This window comes from Balaenoptera musculus, chromosome 16, assembly GCF_009873245.2.
Source record: "Balaenoptera musculus isolate JJ_BM4_2016_0621 chromosome 16, mBalMus1.pri.v3, whole genome shotgun sequence".
NCBI classification, from domain to species: Eukaryota; Metazoa; Chordata; class Mammalia; order Artiodactyla; family Balaenopteridae; genus Balaenoptera; species Balaenoptera musculus.
The window spans coordinates 31,835,419-31,855,595 of record NC_045800.1 but is presented as its reverse complement, the minus strand read 5'-3'; the positions used below and the strand labels follow the sequence as shown (position 1 = coordinate 31,855,595).

General features: G+C 49.7%; 1 protein-coding gene across 2 annotated transcripts in view; it reads right to left on the bottom strand.

Moving 5' to 3' along the window:
- Positions 1 to 6,070: 6,070 nt before the first annotated feature.
- The window catches only part of TLL2 (tolloid like 2), a 135,094-nt gene continuing 120,987 nt past the window's right edge, over positions 6,071 to 20,177 (bottom strand). For both annotated transcript variants that reach the window (XM_036828878.1, XM_036828880.1), the window contains exons 14-21: positions 19,047 to 19,172; positions 18,148 to 18,308; positions 17,343 to 17,523; positions 15,778 to 15,903; positions 13,627 to 13,754; positions 10,416 to 10,629; positions 7,797 to 8,047; positions 6,071 to 6,205 (exon numbers count right to left, since the gene is read on the bottom strand). In XM_036828878.1, coding sequence (XP_036684773.1) covers positions 6,071 to 6,205; positions 7,797 to 8,047; positions 10,416 to 10,629; positions 13,627 to 13,754; positions 15,778 to 15,903; positions 17,343 to 17,523; positions 18,148 to 18,308; positions 19,047 to 19,172 — 1,322 coding nt within the window. The remainder of the gene's footprint in view (positions 6,206 to 7,796; positions 8,048 to 10,415; positions 10,630 to 13,626; positions 13,755 to 15,777; positions 15,904 to 17,342; positions 17,524 to 18,147; positions 18,309 to 19,046; positions 19,173 to 20,177) is intronic.

The window sequence follows — 20,177 nt, the reverse complement described above, 5'->3', positions numbered from 1 at the left end:
AACTGAATCCACAGGTGCCTGGACGCTGGGGAGACGGCACAGTTCAGAGAGGCCTGTGTGGAAAGCCTTGGCTGCCCTTCTGGACCGTGTGAGGTCTTAGGCAAGTGAAGTAACTTCTTCCAGCCTCTGCCTGAATCTATAAAGTGGAGAAAATACAGTTTACAATGACTGGACTATTTAAATCAGCACAACTGGTACAAATTATGCTCCTAACTTTGCTTGGTGGGCATAGAATCACACCTGGGCCAGAGAGCTGGACCAAGGAACTTGAGTTGATGGGCCCCTGCTCCCTCTGACGAGGCTGTCTGTGGATGGGCAAGGCCAGCAAAGTCCTTTTTGACTCTTTTTGTTTGCTATGCATCCACTGATCACCAGCTCTCCCTCTGATGGACACGTCACTTCTTTAGAAGAATTGCTAAGACCTCCAGTCAGAGGGTGCTCTGGCCTAAGAGTCTGGGTCAGTCAGGGTTCTCTGGTCATAAGCATCAAAACAGACTCTTTTTAATTTAAGAAGAAAGGGAATTGCTTGGTTGAGTGTAGAGGAGCTCACAGAAAGAAGAGAGGGCAGCTCTGGGTTGCTCCTGAGGCTTCAGCAGCAAGGACTCCTAGACAGTCCTCTCAGGATATCCTCCCAGGGAAAATCAGCTCCGAAGTAGCTTGGCCCTTTTGCCCCTTGACCAGGACTCCATTTCCAGGAAGAAGATCTGATTGGTCTTGAGACAGACTGAGATCTGGGACCTGGGGCCCTTTGCTGCAGTGCTTGCACCTGGACAAAACCCTCCTCAAGCAACAAAATACAAAGAAACTATAAGGGACTAAAAATAACTGTGTGCATGTGCAGTTGGGGCAAATCATGAACAACAAGATACAAAAAGACCAAAAACCCCAGCTGCCACTTCTGAGATGTCGGGAACAGAAGCAGGGTACTGTGCATACACCCTGCACACGGCACCACCAACGGGGTGGGCAGACCACCTAAGTCACCCTTCTGGCCTGACCCTTACCCTCACCTCATATAAGGGACCAGCTCGCCCCCCTCAGGGAGTGAGCAAGAGAACCTGTTACATGTTTTCGCTCCCTGGCGCTGCAGCAGGAGCCCCAGTAAAGCCTTGCCTGAATTTCTCGTCTGGCCTCTTATCAATTTCTATTGATCAAAGACTCCAAGGACCCTGGTTGGTAACAGTCTGGTTTGGGTCATGTGCCCAAGGAGGACCTAGGCCTGGCTGACAGCCTGCCCAACGTGGGTCCCTCCAATGTGAGGGGAAATGGTTCTGCAAAGGGAACTTGCCATCATCACCCAAAGAAGAGGTTATGGGCGAAGTGAGCCGGCTCACCTCCTCTGGAAGGTATTAGATCTGAGAATTATCACCTTAGAAACTGTAGAAGAGATGCCCTTAGCGGGTGCGAGGTTAGAGCTGCCAACCCTGCGATTCTCTAATCATTTGTATTTAAACGTGTACAAGCTCGATCACACTGATAGTTTGCCAGGCGACAACTGGTCAGTTTAAAAAGCTGGTCCATTCCAAATGATAGGTGGTCTTGTTCTGGTTTTAAAATATCTTTATCTAAAATATCAGTAGGGAAGTAGTGATGCGGTAAAATGTGAAAACAAACAGAAGGATTCTGGTCATTTCCTGGTCTATGAATGTCACACGTGAGAATCATTAGTGGTACCCACCAGATGGTTCTAGTTCATTTCATTCTTAATGTGAGCTGAGTTATGAGTTGTTTTGGCCAATGACATGTGAGCAGAAGTGATGTGTCACTCCCAGGCAGTCATAAGAGGCAGTGTATGATTTGTCACACTCTCTTTCCCTCTGCCACAGAAATCAGCAAGGCTCCAGGTAGCAGCTGCTCCATCAGCCTAGTCCTGACTGAGGATGGTGTGGAAGGGCTTCCAGACACCAGAGATGAACACGTAGTATGGACAAGAAATAAGTCTTTCTTCTGTAAAGACCCTGACATGTGAGGGTTTTTTGTTGTTGTTGTGGCATAAGCTACCTTATCCTGACTGACACATAAAGCATTCATACCCCTGCACCACTGGGGCTCATCCTTTAGGTACTGGTGACTGCAAAAGGGCAGAAAAGTCATAAAACCTTGACACTCTACATATAGCACAAAACAATTGCATGTGTTAAATAGTTTTGCATTAAGACTGAGTGTTTTTAAAAACATGGTGCCATATTACCCTTCCCTGATATGACCCACAAAACTCCAAACACACCCTAAAGTCTCTTCATCTGGTCAACCTCAAAAGACTGTCCTTGACAGGCGTCTCTGTCCTTGTGTTAGAAATGGACCCTGTATCAGCCAGGGCCCCCACAGGAAATGAGTGATATACTCAACTAGCTGTATTTAAGGGGGCTTATTAAAAGGACTATTTATAAAGGTTCCCCTTGGGGGATAATGCAGTATGAAGGTTAGACTGGCAGAGTGTCATTTCCCCCCAGGTCTGAAGGGACAAGTGAAAGGAGTGGCTGCCAGAGTCCAGAGAAAGAGCCCCCTTATAGGAGCCGTGACCTTCAGTTTTAGATGTCACATGTGGTCCTCAGGCTCAAAACCAGGTGGAGAGAATTGCTGAGGGACAAGCGGAAGATGTCTACCACATCTAGCACTGTTACAGCTGCAACCATCGCCGCAACGTTCGTGTTGTCAGATTTCCAGCCTGTTTGGGTCCAAGAAAGGGGGCAACTTTGAAGCCCTCTTTAGCTTTGCTCATGACTTTCTGGGTCCAGCAGGGAGCTCTGTTCTGGAGCCAGGCACTGGGTACTCACCAGAGAGTAGAAAGCCAGAGTGAGGGTCCCCTTTTTTTTAATCTCCTCCCCAAGTTCTCGTGGTATTGGAGAAAATGATCACCAAGATCTTGTCTGAACTTATAATACAAACACAGCACACATCAATAAATCCACATTCTTTAATGAAACATTTCTTTCTAGACATATGTTAGCTCCTCTCCCCTTTCTCTTTGCAACTGACAACATTTCATGAAATGTACAGTTACACGAAATAAAAAATACAATATATTTATAGATAATGCTCTAAACGGTTTTTCTTTTTCTTTTTTCTTTTTAAAGAATCCTTCTAGGCATTTGGGATTATTTTTCAGAAGTTCAGTCTACAAAGGAAACTTGAAAAACATCTGCTGAAGCCAAAGGAACACTTGTTCACACACTGAACAATAACAATACCACGAATTATCTGAAATTTATCAAATAGACCAGATCAACGGCAAACCCCAGTGTGATTTGCTAGTTAACAAGATCTTACAAATGATTCAACCAGGCTGAGCGTTTCATGAGTAATAAGAAACTTAACTTTAGAGGAAAATAGTCTTACAGTGAATCGATGCACAGCCTCATTTTCTGTTTGGAGAAATTCCACAAGCTGAAGTTAATTCCAGATCCTTACCCTGCCCTGGGATCCAGGTTCTAGCATCTACTAGACCAGATTACACTAGAATTGGACCAGGCTGAAGACCCAGACCCCCAATATTTCATCGGGTCATCAAGATAATTCTCTGAACCGAAGCCAGTCTTCTTGGAGCTCTGTGACGGCCCCAAGGACAAAGCAGGCAGGGGTAATGTCCCCTGGGATATGTGCAGGAAGGTCACTGGGCATTTGGAAGAGCCAAGGCAGGGGCCTGGGTCTTTCTGCTGAGTGGACTTTCTCTCGTGAAGCCAGCTGTGCGTTCCTTGCAGAACCTGCCCTGTGCGTACGTCCTGTGAGTCTGAGTTTCCAGGGGAGCGGTCTGGCCAGCCCCAGCTGAATCAGAGCTTGTCTTTTCTGGGAATACGTCACTCACAGAAGGCCTAAATAAAGGTTTTCATAAGAGTCCCATTGTTTCAAATTGGCCACAGGTTGATAATTGTTGAAGTTGTGTTTTTGAAAATATTCATACTAGAGAGAGAAAAATAAGTACCATTGTTTCATGAGGGTGGCAAATACTGAGGCAGAGCTGACTCTGTTTCTGACTCCCTCTCACTTTTCCAGGGAATTCATTAATCTTATTCAGACTTCTAAAGGCTGAAACTACAGAATTTTCATGTTCTTGGAGAGAGACCCTTACCAGTCACCTTATGCATCCTGACTTCAGTTTCAACTGTGAAGATCAGACGGGGCAAAATAAAAGCCGCCAAAACACAAAAATCAGAGAAATGGAATCCACCCTATGAGGTGGGTAAGGTCTGAACCAGTGACAAGCTGCTCCATGTGCTGAATCAAAGATCCCCTGGGAACAGGGGCTGTGATAGATCACGATATAAGAATGTAGGCTGAACCTCCATTCAGGGCCAAGAAAGGCCAAGAGAGAGCTTGGTGAAAGAAGACCCGTAAAACACCGCGCAGGTCCAGAAGGGCCTACTCAGTCAAATCAGTGGGTCAGTATTTATCACACTGCATTGATTAAGGCTCTGACAGTTGATCCTTTACGTTCATACATATATACAGACATATATTATTATTAATAATACTTTGTTTTTTTTCTGTTTTAAGGAAAAAATAGTCCCATGCATTTCTTCTATCTTTCTTTGTATTCTTTTTTTTTCATCTTTTTCTTTTTTTAAACTCCCAGCAATCATTTTAATTAGAGATAGTCCTCTGGGGGTATATTCTGATCTTTAAAAAATATCACCTTTAATCTTTTGCAAATACTTTGTTTCAAATGAGGTTGATTCATCCCAAAGGAATTCTGGCGCTTGGGAGCGATCTCGGCTCTCACCAAAAACCCTCTCGTGCGCTGTCCTGTGTTCGATACCAACCACACGGGACTTAGGGTTATGTAAACATTATTTAAAAATTATTCCAACATAAATACTCTTTTAAAGCTAACACACCACAGCTTTTAGCTCATAATGCCCATAGATGCCTTAATGAAATGCCATTCAGAACTACCTCACTGTTTAAAGTACACCTGGAGGTTTCAAAATTATGTAAACAACATCCTCTACACTTCTCTAGGACAAGTGCCAAGCGTGGTGAATTCTGACTGCAGGCTGGTGACTGAGCGCTAGTTAGTCTGGGCAACGTCACCCATGCACTCTTGAACCCGACCGGTTTCAGGACGTTAGTCACAGTAGACTTGTTCCACAAGGTGTTGATTCTTACATAACTTATAATTAACCAGTTTTCAATGATGTTAACCCCACGAGGGACCTGAATGGTCCTTCATAAGATGTCTTTGCACGTCTTGCAAATGCAGTTTGAGTTGGTTGTCGAGAGTCAAGGTCAACCACAGCAAGTGCCTCCAAAGCTGGAGGAATAGATGTTCTCAGCCCATGGAATCCCAAGGCCGGGTGGAGTCTTCTCCAAGTCAGTGAGGGCAGGAGGACAAGTCAGGATGTCTTCTTCTTGGCAGATTAGGGACTCTCACCAGCAAATGTGCTGCTGAAGTCACAGCAGATGCCTTAGTCCTCTAATGCAGTTAGGGATGGGGGAGCCCAACGTGGGCAGGGAGAGCCGATGATGCAGAGGAAAGGCTGGCGGTCTCCTTACTACACGACAGGGATCCTCACACACCAGCTCCCTCTGTGCACTGCTTACTGTGATGTCTTTTTTAGTCCTGACGACCATATTCTCAGGTTTCATGGGTGACGTGTCCCTGGCAGAGAGATAGCAAAAGTCTCCAGCCAAAGCTGTGAGGAACACATGCGCTATGGCCAGGCTTTAATCCTCATTGCGCAGTATAGACAGAAGATGACCCGAGTCTCCAGGACACGGTCACACTGCCTGACACCTATGGAAGCACGTCCAGAAATAGAGGAAGGACCCACCCAAGGGTGGGCTTTTGCCTCATAGGAGCAAGGGACGAGGAGAATGAACAGGCATAGCTTGAATAGTCAGTGACATCAAATCTTAATCTTTAAAACTCCATGACTGATCACATTGCAGCTGGAATCAAAGGAACATCTTCTCTCCTTGTTTTGGCTGAACTTCATCAGATACACACACCTCCAAGGCTAGATTTTGAGTTTTTGTTTGAGAATAATACTACACACTGCTTTAGAGCAAACTCACAAGGTGCCATTGTTATAACAAAAACATTCTCATTTCCTGTTTTTCAAGAACAACATTATTTCTTCATGTGCAGGGCATCCTGGAACTTGGTGCTCGTGTACTGGGCCTGAAAGCCCTTCTTGTTGACGGTGTCGTCCGTGTGGAATCGAATCATCAGAGAATCCCCTGCAGAGTAGATTTCTTCCAATGGCTGAGGGGAGGAGAAAGGAAAACCAGAGGAACTTTAAGCCAGTTGGCTGTGGTTGGAGTTTAAAATAAGGAGGATGAGACAGAACTTTACACAAAGACATAGGATGGCTGATGATGCCGCAAGGCATCCCTGGCACCAGAGGCTCTGAAGGGCAACAAAACAAGCTCTTTTTCAAAGGAAAGCTTTTCAAATTCTGCTCCAGACAGCACCCCCGCCCCCTGCCCCAGCCCTGCTTTTCCAAAGACAATCTGAAATGCATAGCTCATATAGAATCTATTATTTATTAAGTGCATAGATTAATTAAGTGCACTTCTCTAAGCACTTTCAGATCTCATCTCATGTAAACTTTACAACAACTTTATAAGGCAGGTTCTATCTCTATTCTATACTTGAGGAAACTGAGATGAGACTCAAGTTCACACAACTAGATAGGCTGCAAGCTCAGGTTTTTCTCACTGTAAAGTGTATACCATGAATCACCCAGCTCTAGGGTCACCACTGTGATGTGTCTTCCAGGAGACCTAAGACAAAGACCATTGTTGAGGTCCATGTCCTGTCCAAGGACAAAACATGGGATGGAGTCACTACATTTGTCAGAAAGGTTTTGCCAGGTGGTGGATGAAGGGGAGCCAGGTTCTGAGGCTGCTGTCTGCCAGATTCTAACGGAACCAAACTGGGCTTCCCGTACATTTCACTGCTCAGGACCCTCCAAGGTTTTCCTCTGCATGTGGACCCCACAGTTTGAAAGACTTTAGCTCTCAAAGGCACTGCATCAGCTAAGTCACACTTCGGCATCCTTTCTTCTTTGGAGGGTGAGAGAAGATGAAGGGAAATTATTCAAAGACTCATGCAAATGCCAGTTTGAGGTTCTGTTTAGCACAAGCACTAATGACTCCAAAATGATTTAATGTAAGTCCAGCCAGTTGCAAAGAAGCTTGAGTGATCAGCCCTGGAGGTGGAGGAAAGGAAAGAGCTGGGGACCCAGTGTGGGCAGTGCCCAGCGTGGTACAGCCAGAGAGGGCCCAGGACACTGAACTGGCTGGTCCACACACTTGCACTGAGCGCCAACTACATGCCAGGCCCTATTTCAGGCGCTGGGGAAATAGTGATCAAAACAGGCCTGCCCTGTCCTGAGGAGGTGGCCCAGGAAAGAGGTGATAATGAGAAAAATGATCATGACCTTGAGCGTAACTAATATGTTTGGAGTAAAAGAGTGATTCATAATTTTCACAGGCATTTGGTTTTATTGGGAGAGAGAATTGTGAATATGTGGAATATGCAAAAGTATAATTAAAAAAAAATTTTAAAGCCTGAAGGCTAAAGAAAAATGGGGGGTGGGGGGTAGGAGGGCAGGGAGAGATGAACCCTTTGCAAAAGTAGGCAGTGCTAAAAAGGACTTGCTCTTACCTAGCTGACCTCGGTATCAGGTCCCCGGTACCTCCCAACCTCCTCTGCGACTACCCTCCAGTTTCCCTCTTTGCTCCAGCAGAGCGGGCCTCCTGGCTGGTGCTGTAAGCGGCAGAGACTCTGATGCACGCGTGTCTGACCCAGCAGCCCCGCGGCCCGCCTTCCCCGCATCCCCGAGACTCACCCCGGAGCCGCAGAAGCGGCCGAGCCTGGGCGCCGTGCTGTCATAGCCGTCGTACGCCTCCATGTAGTCGTAGCCACAGTCGGCCTCCTCCTCGACCTCAAAGGTCCGGAATATCAACTCCACGCCGTAGCCGTCCTCCGCCACGATCACCCAGTCGCAGCGGGCCTGGCTCGGGTAATTGTTGTCCCCAAACTGGGCATGGGAATAGAGCTCTTTGGTCTGCACTTCGGCCTTCAGCCTGCCCCCGCACTCTAGAGCAGAGAGAGAAGCGCGATGCCCCCTCCGCACAGAGCGCACGCTCTGCGCCCCCTCTTCCTGGCCCCCAGTTTCTCTTCACACCCTCCGTACGGGCCAGTTTTCTCCACAAAGCCTGGTGTGTGCCCTGTGCGAAGGGCCGGGAAAGTTTCATCAGTCCATTTTACAGAGGAGTAAAAGAGATCCAGGAGTTTCAGGGCTCACTGGGGAGTCCAAATTGACCCTTACGAACAAACCAAGGTCCTATGTTCCCAGAGTGGGCCATAGGGAGGCCTCGGGGAATACCGGGGCACGCTACTGACAAAAGCCTTTTTCTCTCTCCAGTTATGGAGACCTGGGGCCAATGGATGATTTGCCCGACTGGTCGCTGGGATGTGATGGATCTTTACCACTTTACTGCCTGGAAGCGCTAGAAGCATCTGAAAAGGGCTCACACTTGCCCGGCCGACTTGCTGTAATTTGTTACTTTGCCAGCAGAGGGCACCAAAAGCACATCAAAACTGCTGGTGAGCGCTCAAACCTGAAACCTCAGAATAGACCTGGCTGGCGCCTGCATTTGAGAGCCTAACTATAGGCCAGCTTTGAAACCCCTGTGAGTGTTACAGGCGAGCTGCGCCTTGTACTTTGGACTTATATTCTGTAGCCTTGGCTTCTGCGTTTTTTCACTGGGACGGTAACTCTGGTTGGCCCGAGTCCCATCCTACCATGTGTCTAGGCTGCTAGAGACCACATAATAAAAACGTGTAAATGAGAGGGATGGGAAATTAGAAAGCAACAGAAATTCTGAAGGCAAATTCCTCCACAGCAGGTCCTCAATGTGCTCCACGCCTCCTCCCGCTGGCGTGGCTTCCGCACTGTCTGGTAACATTCCCCAGCCCGGCTGGAGCTCCACGTCCAGCCCGGCCCCAGTCCTGTCCGACTGCCAACTCTTAATCCCATGTGTGCTCTAGCTTAGAATTTCTTCCAGGTCTGAGCTGTCTTTGGGAAATTTCTAATTCTTGAGACGTGGCTGGCCAGGAAATGGGCACTTAGCAGGGCAGGATGCCTTCCTTCCATCCTGCCAGATCCCCTCTCCATTCTTCCCCACCTGCTCTGGGCCCCTGGAGGCAGACCTCTGGGCCTACATGGATGAGCCCTTTGCCTTCATGATCCAGCCACAGGGAGCACCGGCAGATCAGAGGAGGGAGGAGAGAGGTCAGGGCATTAGTCCCAGGCCCCCTCCTTGCCTGGTCCTCGCTCCTGTTGGGGGGCCCTCTGTTGCCCCCCTCTATCTCTAGGCTCCAGGAACCGTTCCCTCCTCTGGTATCCAGGCCGGGGGTAGTAACAGCCTTGCAACCTAGCCCTGGTTGCTACACTGTCCCCATGGTGTCCTCACACCCTGCCCACCCCTCTGTAAACAGTTCCTTATTCAATTCTCCTCAAATAACGATTCTACCTGAGTGTGCCCCCATTGCCTGCAGGACCCTGACCTCCCCTGAGCACCCACACTCAGTCTGCAGGGACAAGAGGGTGAAGTCACTAGTTAGTGGCTTTTAAACTTCACCGGGGAAGTGACAGCGCAGCCGTGAACAGTGGGGAGTTTTCTCCCAGGCAAGGGCCAGCCAGACGGAGAAGGTGCCACCTGTCATTTTGTCTCACCTGATTCATGTTTTCTGGTTCTGGGAAAGAACTGGGAGGAGGGGCTGTTAAAGGGCTCAGAAAACCTCACAGTGGTCGTCATCATGATCTCAGACTCTGAGTGGGCTGCACAGTCACCGCTTTGCCAGAGGGCCAGGATCAGAGAGTCAAAGTTGCTTCAAGGGCTCTAGTCCCAGGTTGTCTCCTTTAAACGGCTAAAGAGCAGAGCCAATGTTCTTACTGACTTTCTTCCGTTTAACACAGTAAATAATGTAAGTTATATGCATAAACATTTTCCTCCAGAGGGCTGAATAAAGTTATTTATTTCAAGTGAGGAAAAATAATGCGGAACAAAAACACTTTTCATTTTCTGGAACTGGTCCTTGGAGGGTACAAAGGGCTACTCTCCACCACTCAGCACCCAGACTCAGGGTTTCACAGACCAGCAAAATTACAAGTAAAATTTTAAAGGTGGGGTGGGGGGCGGTGGGAGGAAGAAAGGAAGGGAGGAAAGAAACGTGGCGCCGACAAAGGGTTGCCCCTTTAAAAGGTTGTCAGTGAAGGACATTAAAAGAAAACAACCCTTCCCCCATGGGTGCCCATGTTTCATTTTAAAAGGGACATGTTATCATACACTGCTTGTCCCCCATGGTCAGAATTATAGGTGGTCATTTCCCTGCCTTCATCACCCATCTATCTCCAGCCCACGTGGGCATCAGCTGAAGGCCGGGCTCCCAGCCCACGCACCTGTGCTGTGCATGGCTTGGAATCCTCTCCTCTGCACCGAGGCGTCCGAATAAAACCGGAGAAACAGGCTGCTGCCCGAAGCCACCACGGGGTCTGGCTTCTTGCTGCCACAGAAACGGCCGAGGACCGGGGCCAGGCGGTCGGGCCCATCGTACAGCTCCAGGTGGTCGTAGGCACATTCCTGGTGCTGCTCGATCTCAAACTCGTTAAACGCCTAGGGATGGAAGAGCAGGAAGTGAGGCAAGGTCACTTCAGCCGGGGCGGGCCCCCCTCTCCAGGGGTGGGAGAGGAAGGGGCACGAGGACACGCATCTGCCCAGCCAGCTGTGCAGGCGGCGTGGAGCCCATGGTGATGGTGGCCCCATCTGTTGAGAAGGTCTCCAGCTGGCCCCTCTCTTAGTCCCCAGAACAACCCTATGAGCTATTGCTACCACGACCGCTTTGCGGATAAGATGGCCAGGGTCAGAGGGTTTCAGTGCTTGTTGGTGTCTGTGCTCCTTCTGGCACATCCTGCAGCTTCTCCCTCAACGATGAGAGCAGCAGTGACCGAGGTGTTCACTCTGAGCCAGGGGCTGTTTTAAATGCTTTGTATGTAGTAATCCTCATGACCCTGTGAGGTGTCTACCATGATAACCACCACCTTACAGATGACGAAACTGAGGCACAGGGCTGTCGGATAACTTGCCCAAGGTCACCCACTGGCAGAGTTGGGCCATGACCAGGAGGTCAAGGAGCCCTTGCCCTGAACCTCTGCACTGCACTGTGTGAATGAGGCTTCATGAATTGCGCGCTACTCCACGTCAATGTCCTGAGAGTGGCTGGCCAGAGTTGAATATTTTTTTCCATGCAGAGCCCTGCATTTTCTCACTCAATTCTGATAATACTGTAAGGGAAGAGCTACTATTATCCCCAGTGTGCAGAAGGGGAAACTGAGTCTTAGGAAAGTTAAGTGGCTTGCCCACTTTCAAACAGCTAGAGAAGGATGGAGCTGAACTTGACCCCCAGCCAGCCTGACTCCAGGCCACACTCCTAACCATCACCAGGCTATACTGCCTCCCCTCTCCCTGTCCCCCCCAAGACCGTCCCCTGAAGCAGGCCAGGGCAACCCCATAATTCCAGGCTGTACACCAGGCTCTGCAGCCCCAAATGTAGGGCTTCTCAGGCGCTGGGCACATGACTGGCCAATGGCCTGCCCATGGCTACGAGGGGGATGGGACAAGGTGAGAGGGGACAGTTTAACTGAAGACTTGGACCAAATGACAGAGAGGGAGAGAGAACATTAGCTGGGGATTGGAAGGGATCTCAATTCACAAGAAGGGGCCCGGGGTGACAGAGCGGAGATGGAGGTAGAGAGGAAGAAATAGAGGGGCCACAGGCTTTTGTAAGAATGACACACACATTTTGTGTTTGAGCTTTGAAATGGGCAAAGCTCTTCACACTTATAGGAAGGGAGGTGGGGCCAGAGAGTAGGGGTAGGGATGGTGGGCAGGAGTAGGAAGGGGAGGTTGGTGGGACCAGGGTGGGCAATGCAATGGTAGGGTGACGGTGGGCCAGGGAGGCGGGGAGCTCCCCAAAAGTCCATAGGACACCCTATGGCTATCCCTGTGCAGTCAAGCACTAGCTTCCTGGTAAGTATTCAGTCCACTCTGGTAGCAAAAAGGTAGAGCATGATCAATATACCCACCATCCACTTCCCAAGGAAGTATTTAAGAACTAGCACATATGTATGTGCCTCAGATAAATTGGAGGTCTGGGTTCACTCTGGCCACTGTGATCGGTTGCTTTATTTCCTCAGTACTGTAGAGAACAGGAAAAGACGTTTGGGGCAGTTACTAAAATCTTGTGGCCCTTCCAGGGAAGCGCCGCTACCAGTTGTGCAAATTGCACGTTCCCAACCCCAGGGCGCGCCATTCCCCCGCCGTCTTCAGAGATTTGTGTTGCCATGGCAATCATCTTCCAGCAGACGGCAGCCTTTCTCTAATGCACTCGCTTTAATTCACCCTCGCCCAGATTCAAGGCTGTTCTGACTGACCCAAGAGAGCAGCCGAAAGCGTTTCCTACACGGACAGCCATGCATATGAGGTGCCCACATGGGCACCTGTGGTCACGGGCCCTGCCTTCACCCCTCGATGCCCCGGGCCTGCACCCGTGCCCAGCCTGGGCACCCATTCATCCACCTGTCCTCCTCACCGCTCTCGCCAGTAAAGACCCACGCAAGTCCCTGGACGATCGTCTATTTATCATCACCTTCTCCTTTGTTCTCTCCCCTTCTCCCTGCATTATTGGTCCATAATTCAGGGGGACATCCATATACATTCTGAAGAGCTTAGCTATCTCCAGAGTTAGAATGACCCATTTAAAAACTGTTTGCTGGAATACAACAACTTCTCCAGAAGGCAAGAGGGTTTGTTTTACACTCCACGGTCTGGGAGTCCCTGGTGGCTGAGAAACAAGACTTGTAGGAAAAACTCATTTCTCTTTTGAAATAACCGAGCATGGTGCGCAGACCACCACAGTCATATGCATGGATGGGACTTTAAAGAAAGGCTTGGAAGATATATATTTTTAATTCAAGAGAGAATTAGCATACATAACTTAACCTCCTATTGTTAACTGGAAAAAATGTAAGTTGTAGAAGAATATGAATAATAGAATCCATTTGAGAAATGCGAGCAAGAAAAAGGATATATATTTTTTCCTGTGCACACACACACACAGAAATTTCTGGAAGAATTCACAAGAAAATGTTCAGAGAAGTCATTCCTAGAGTGAGCATGGGGATCTGGAAACTTGATTTCCACTTTCCAACCCTCTGACTGACTACATTTTTTTATACCTTGAGAATGTTTTTTTTTTTTTTTTTTTTAAAATATTGTAACTGGAAACTATTGAATCTCAAACAGTGCTTCAGATCTGTGTGATGGGTGCCAGGTCATACTGACACCACTGTGAACAGGTGCTATTTACAGAGCTTTTCTCACCCACCACCCTGGGCAGAGGGCTTCAGGTGCATCCTCTCTTTTAATCTACACAACAGCCCGGAGAGGTAGGTTTCATTAGCAGTCCCATATTCCAGATAACAAAACTGAGTCCTGGAAATGTTGAGTAACCTCCCCAAGTTTCAGAGCTGGGAAGAGGCAGAGCAGAGACTCAGACCCGTGTCAGCCTGATACCGAAGTCCGTGTTGTCCATAAACTTTGAAAATAACTCACAAGTTTCACCCTGTGGCCCGCGGTTGAAGAGATGTTCCAGGTACACTCCCTCCGGCTCGGGTATTTGTCAGGCCAGTTGGGGCTCACCAGGGTCCCCTCTGCACTGCTGATCTTGTGTACACAGCCAGCTGGGGGTGACGGGTGACACACAGAAGAGAGAGAGAGGTAATTCATTTGTGGGCAGCAGAAGAGACATTCCGGAAGAGTCTCCTCCCTGAGCTCTTGTCACACGGTCATAATATGTGAGGGCAGGGTTTGGCCTGAATCAAGGGTCCGCCAGCTCAGAGATCTGCTGATTTATTTGGCTTTGCTGCCTTCCTGGAGCCAGGTCACCTTTCTTACTATTGCTATTCGCATTGTGATTGTCGCTGGAAATATGGCAGAGTTAGTGGTTGAGACCACAGGCCCTGGGGTCAGATGGGCCTCGGTTCAAGTCCTGGTGCCACCACCTACAAGCTGTGGGACTCTGAGCCTTGGTGTCCTTATTGGTAAAAGGGGTGCCAACATTGTAGGGGGGATGCATGGATTAAATGAGATAATGCATGTGAAATGCTCAGTAAGCGCTAACAAAGATCTCCATCACTATGACTTCTGTCTTTCAGTTTCCAAAGCAATTTCAATTGGAGGCTACAGATGTTGGCCTGGTTACCATGCTATTTGCAAAGAGCGGTCCCACGACTTGCTTAGTAAGTAGCGTTTTGGCCAAGAGCTAGAATTTGTCTCTATCTGTGTTGAGTACTGCGCTAAGCACTTTGATTGCATCCTTTCATTTAATCCTTCCCACCTTCTAATTGAGAAAATAAGCTGAGAGATGGCAAGTGACCTGTTGGTTGGGGGTAGAGCCAGGCCTGCCTTTGCTCTTGCTGATTAGGAAATAGAGGGCACTGCGGAGGTACCACTGATGTCTCTGCCCTGTGGCTTCAGGCTGAGCAGCTGGAGGCTGAGGGTGGGTAAGAGGGAGGGGGCCCTGCAAGGAGGTTTCCCCTCATTGCTGCCTCTGCTCCGCAGCCCCACAGAGAACGGGCGCCCACAGGGGCAGCAGCTCAGACGTGGGATGTTCGCTGCCGCACTCCCTGCCACCGTGCGGGAATGCATACAGTTCACCTGATGGGACCTTAGCGGAGTTATATCCCTCCTGGCCTCCCCCACGCCACAGGGGCTAGACAAAGTTTTTTTTAAGTTCCAGAATGACAGTTCCTTCCAAGTTCTTCCAACCCACCTCTCAACCTAACTTGTGACCTCCTGTGTCCGGGTCACAGCGCTGGGCTCGAGGGTGGGCTTCTGAAGATGTCTCAGCTCATTCTTTAACCTTCCGGGGAGGCCCTGACCAGTCTCTGTGGCGCCCCAGCCAGTATCTCCTAGTTCCGAAATGTTTATCCCAGAGTGGGGGTGTGAGGTCTTCACATCTTCCCTCACCCTGATGTGCATGCAGGGCTCTGTGGTGGGGACAAGGCCTGGAGGCCTGTGTATTCATCAAGATGCTCAAACTCCCTTTGCAGGATGGTGAGAACATGGGAAGGCCTTTCCCAGAGTGACTGGACATGAAAAGCCGTCTGGCTCTGAAGGACTCCCAGTAGTGAATGAAGCAGGGAGCAAAGTCTTCCCCAAATTCTATTTCACTATTAGACCTGCAAATGGTAAATATGATTATGACATAGATGTGTGATATCTATCAACATTTCAAGTGCTTAATATGTGTCAGCCTGTCTGAAATACTTTCTAAGCATGCTCTCATTTAACCCTCACAAAAACTTTAAGAAGGAGGTATGTTTAGTCTGTTTTAAACAGAAGAGGACACTGAAGCTCAGAGAGGTTAAGTAATTCGCCCAAGGTCGCACAGCTGGTAAGTAGCAGAGCCAAGATTTAAACCTAGGTTGTCTGATTCTGGAGCCTGGCGTTTAACCACTTTTCAATAATAACTGCAGGAGAGCACTCAAGGGCCCCTACAAGCTTCCTGAAGGAGTGACTGCCCTGGCGAAAATCACTCTTGAGCAGGAAGGTGGGAGGAGAGAAGGCAGAAGCTGAGCCTCAGTTCGGGGTTTGCTAGACCTGGAACAAGCGCCCCTCGCTCTCACTCTTATGCATGTGCACACTTGGGCAGCCAAGGAGAACCTCCCCACGCCCTCCACCCTGGACACGGTCCAGCCTCACCCTCTTTGCAGTCCTGCCGGTTCTCATGGAGCCGGTAGCCGTTCCTGCACCTGCACAGGTAGCTCCCGAAGGTGTTGACACATTCGTGCTGGCACCCGCCGTTGTCCTTGGCGCACTCGTCCTTGTCTGCGGAGATCAACGGACTCTCCTAAGAGGAACCACCAACTTGGGAACGTCCCTCACAGCCCAGAACCCAGCTCAAAAGGAGTCTCTACCGGGGAGCCTCCCTGATTGTCCCAACTCTGATTATCCTTCCACGGGGCCGAGGGTGGGGCAGCATTCCTTGGATACTACCTGGCCCTGGTATATATTGAATTCCCCATGCTCCTAAAGCACTTTAATGTATATATAGGTTCTCCCCTCCTGCTCCCCACCCAAACCAAGGAGCTCCTTAAAGGATAGGCTAGTATTAATAATAATATTAACAATAATAAAAATAACCACCGTGCACTGAGTATTTACCCTGTGATGGACACTAATCACTCTATTATACCCTCTGTATTATCTAAGTTAATTCTCACACAACCTTAGGAGGGAGGTGCCTATGCCCCCATTTTACAGGTAGGAAAACTGAGGCTGAGAACGTTAACGTGCCCAAGGTTACTCAGTGAGCAAGTAGTCTGTGTGACCAGAGGCCTGGGCTGTTACTCCACGGCCCCACACCTCCTCCTGCCTGTGGAGCAGGTAAGTGTGCAAGCCTTGGGCCAGGCGGCCCCGTGCCAGCCCTGCTCCTCCACTTCCAGCTGTTGTGACCTTGGGGAGCCCTTGACTTCTGTGCCTCAGTTGCCTTACCTGTAAAGTGGAGTCAGTTATGGTGTCCTTACCTCACAGGATTGTTGAGAGGAGGAAACGAATTAGTACAGGGAAAGCACTTAGAACAGCATCCAGCCCCGAGTCAGTGTTAGTTTTTATTTATTATTATGGATGGACTCAGATGTTAGCTGTTGTTGTCGTTATGGATCTTGTAGTAGCTCAAGCCGGCACAGTATGCAGCCCTCTCCTAAGCCAGCTTCCTTCCCTGCTAACCGAGGACCAACCTCCATCCCCGGCCCTCCCACCAGGATAACTTCAAGGGTCAGGGACATCTCCCTCCTCTCTGTACCCTCTGCCCACTGCGGGTAATGTGTCACTGAACACTTGGTGCTTTAGTTTTGCCCTCTGATTCTATGAGGACAACTAAGAATCCTTAAAGAGCCCGTAAAAAATAAAGAGATGAAGACCACCCAACACTTCAGTGCTGGAACCACGGGCTAGAAAGAGGCAAGGAAGGCTCCTCCCCAAGCCCTCTGGGGGAGTGCAGCCCTGCCCACACCTCGGCTCCAGACCTCTGGCCTCCAGAGCTGTGAGAGACAACATTTTTTGTTGTTTTGAGCCACCTGGTTTGTGGTCGCTTGTTTTGGTAGCCCTGCAATAACATAGCCACCACGCTATAAAACCCGGACGGAGGCAGAGACACTGTGAGGGCGGGGGCAGTGGGCAGAGAGGGGCGGGCGGGTGCCCCGGGGCTGGGAGCCCACAAAGCCGTGTTGCCCTCAGCCTGTGGTCTTGCCCCCAAACCCGCACACCTGAGAAGAAGTGGGCCCTGAAGCCGCGTTTGGAGACCGTGTTGTCGGACTTGAACTCTACGCGCATGTTGTTGCTCTGCGAGGTGATGACCTCGGGCGTCTCGGAGCCACAGAACTTGCCGTGCAGCCCGGCGTCAGGGGACAGGCCGCTGCGCACCTCCACGAAGTCGTACTTACACACCTGCAAGGCGGAGCCATGGGGAGCCGCCCGGTGCCCTCAAGTCCCCGCCGCAGACCCTGGCGCATGGCAGGGCTGCCTTCCTGAGAGCTGCACCCTGCCAGGTGGGCAGTCGAGCTCGGTCAGGCCCAGTGGGAGGGTCCTCTCGACTCTTACTGGGATCCTTCCAGCCCAAGGTGCAGACAGGGGGCACGCCTGACTAGCTGTCCAGCTGTAGGGCTCTGCCTGGGCCTCGGCTGGCTGACTTGATCATCCCACAACCACCGCCCAGGGGAGGGAATGGTCCCCAGCTGCATCTCACCGCCTCCCAGCTGGACGCTAAGCCCCAGATTCCTACCCCAGGGGACGTACCTGTCCTGACCACCTCGCACCCCCCGCCCCCAAGACCCGCCTCCTCCTCTCTTGTCCTGATTCTCCTAGGATTTATCAGTGACGAGAGGACCAAAGCCCTCCATCTGCAGAGGGTGTGCAGCTGAAACTGCCTCACCAAACACCCCCCAGATTCCGCCCAGCTACAACCCCACGACCCTAGGAGGCCACCTCCCTGCCTGCTGAGCCCCTCGCCAGTTTTCAGCCCTGAGCCACATCCCAACAAGATCCCCAGTCAACTGGAGCGCAGAAACATACATCATTGCCTTCCAGTTCAAACACTTCAAACTGAAGGGAGATCCGGTACTGAGCGGGGGCCACCACTTGCCAGACACAGTTTTTGTTTGTAGGATACTCCTTTGGCCACCCAGGACTGGTGATGGTTCCATTCAGCTTGGTAATGAAACCGCCACAGGCCACTGCACGGGGGGAAAAGAAAGCAAGATTCATCTGGTTTTATTTCCAAGTGACTGCAGTTTCCCCCAAGCAGCAATAAGCCCTGCTGTTCTTTAATAACAACAACAATAACAACAACAACAAATAGACCATCTGAACTGATTAATTCAGCCTCCTTTCTTCTAGTCTGTTTCAACTGAGGATTTGGAGGGATGGAGTGGAGGACAAGTCTTTACTGCTTTTTAAAAAAAGACGATGCGTTTGTGCTTACCTCTCACTCAGTGGCATAGCTGGGGACTTCACATGACTTGGACCAAGGAGATTTAGAAATGTTTGCACCAAGCTATGCAATGTCCCTGGCTTCCAAGAACAAGCAGAGTCATGCAGGTGGGCAAGGAAAACACCACCAGCCAGGTAGGAATGGAATGAATGAAATGCACTATTCGTTGAGTCACACCAAAGTGCTCATACTTATTCTTTGCTTTTATTTGCTACCTTAATAATCCTATGAATTTCACACGGTCACAGAAGAAAATGAACCATGGTTCCACCTGCACAGTTGCTGGGGTGGAGTCTGATAAAGTCATCTCACGTTTGTGGCTTCATCGAATTGTTTTCCCTCCAGGAAGGAGGTGAATCATCCCCACAGCTGTCCATTGTTACTTCACAGCCAACCAGCTGCCCCATCTTCATCTGTCCCCCTTCTCCTAAGACTTGTCCCCCATCCCCTCTCACTCCAGCTTGGCAGGTCCAACACCAACCTTCACACGCCTTCTTGTCAGAGGCCAGCTCATAGCCAGGATCACACACACACTTGTAGCTGCCCAGAGTGTTCACACAGCGCTGCTCACACCCGCCGTGATCTGGCCAGGAACACTCATCCACCTCTGTTGGGGAGGAAGATGACCGTGGTTAAGTCATCACAAAGCTGCCGGGTCTGTTCCCCATTGCTTCCCACATCCCGGGATTCCCTCTAAGAAAAAGAGCATCTCCTGGTGACCACCTTCCAAGGAGTCCCCTGTCCACGTCTCAGAAACCAGCAGCAGCCACAGCAACGAGTGGGATCTTGACAACGCACAAGACTAACTTGTTAGCCAGAAGCAGGGCTCCTTTGAGAGGAGACCGGGTCTGGTATAACTTCATTCTCTGCAGGGTTCAGTCAGCAGTATTTGTGATCTTAAAAAATCTCAAAGTTTTCATACCAAAGACGATCAATTTCAATGCCATAAAATTGGGGATCCCCCATAAATGCGGAACGTCTCAGGACATTAAGCAAAGGGTAAGGACAAAGGGACACATTCCTAGATGAAGATGTATAAGTATTCTCCAGGGATAGAACCAGAAGCTGTGATTTAGCATTTTTATCACTAATCTGAAGAGGTGATCTTCAAGGTTACAGAAAATGCTGGCTCTTAGGTAAGCCGAAGCCTCCAGGAGAAACTACAGGAAGAGACCACAGAGAGACTGAGTTAGCAGGGGAGTTACATGGGATTCAGCACCGACAAGTGTCCAATGATGTGTCTGGGGCAATTAAATAGCAGCAAGCAGGACACTGTCCAGAGGGAGAACATGGGACTCATTGGAGAATCTCCCCGGACAGGTCAGCCCATGCACCACTAAAGAAAGGAAAAACCCAGTCCACTGGGCATCTCCAAGAAGAGTATCAGAAGTGAAAGGAAAAAATCATTGTTTTCTGTTGCCAAGTTGTGGTACATTTATCCCTAAAGAGCATGCAGGTTGTAGCCTAACAGAGCTGCAGAGTCTAATGAAAGGACAACTAGACACAGAGACATCTTCAAACAACAACAACAAAAGCTCAACCTAGGAAGAAGAAAGGGTTGCAGAGTGGGTGGAAGTGTTGGTTCCTAACGCCAGGGAAGGTAAGAACAGAG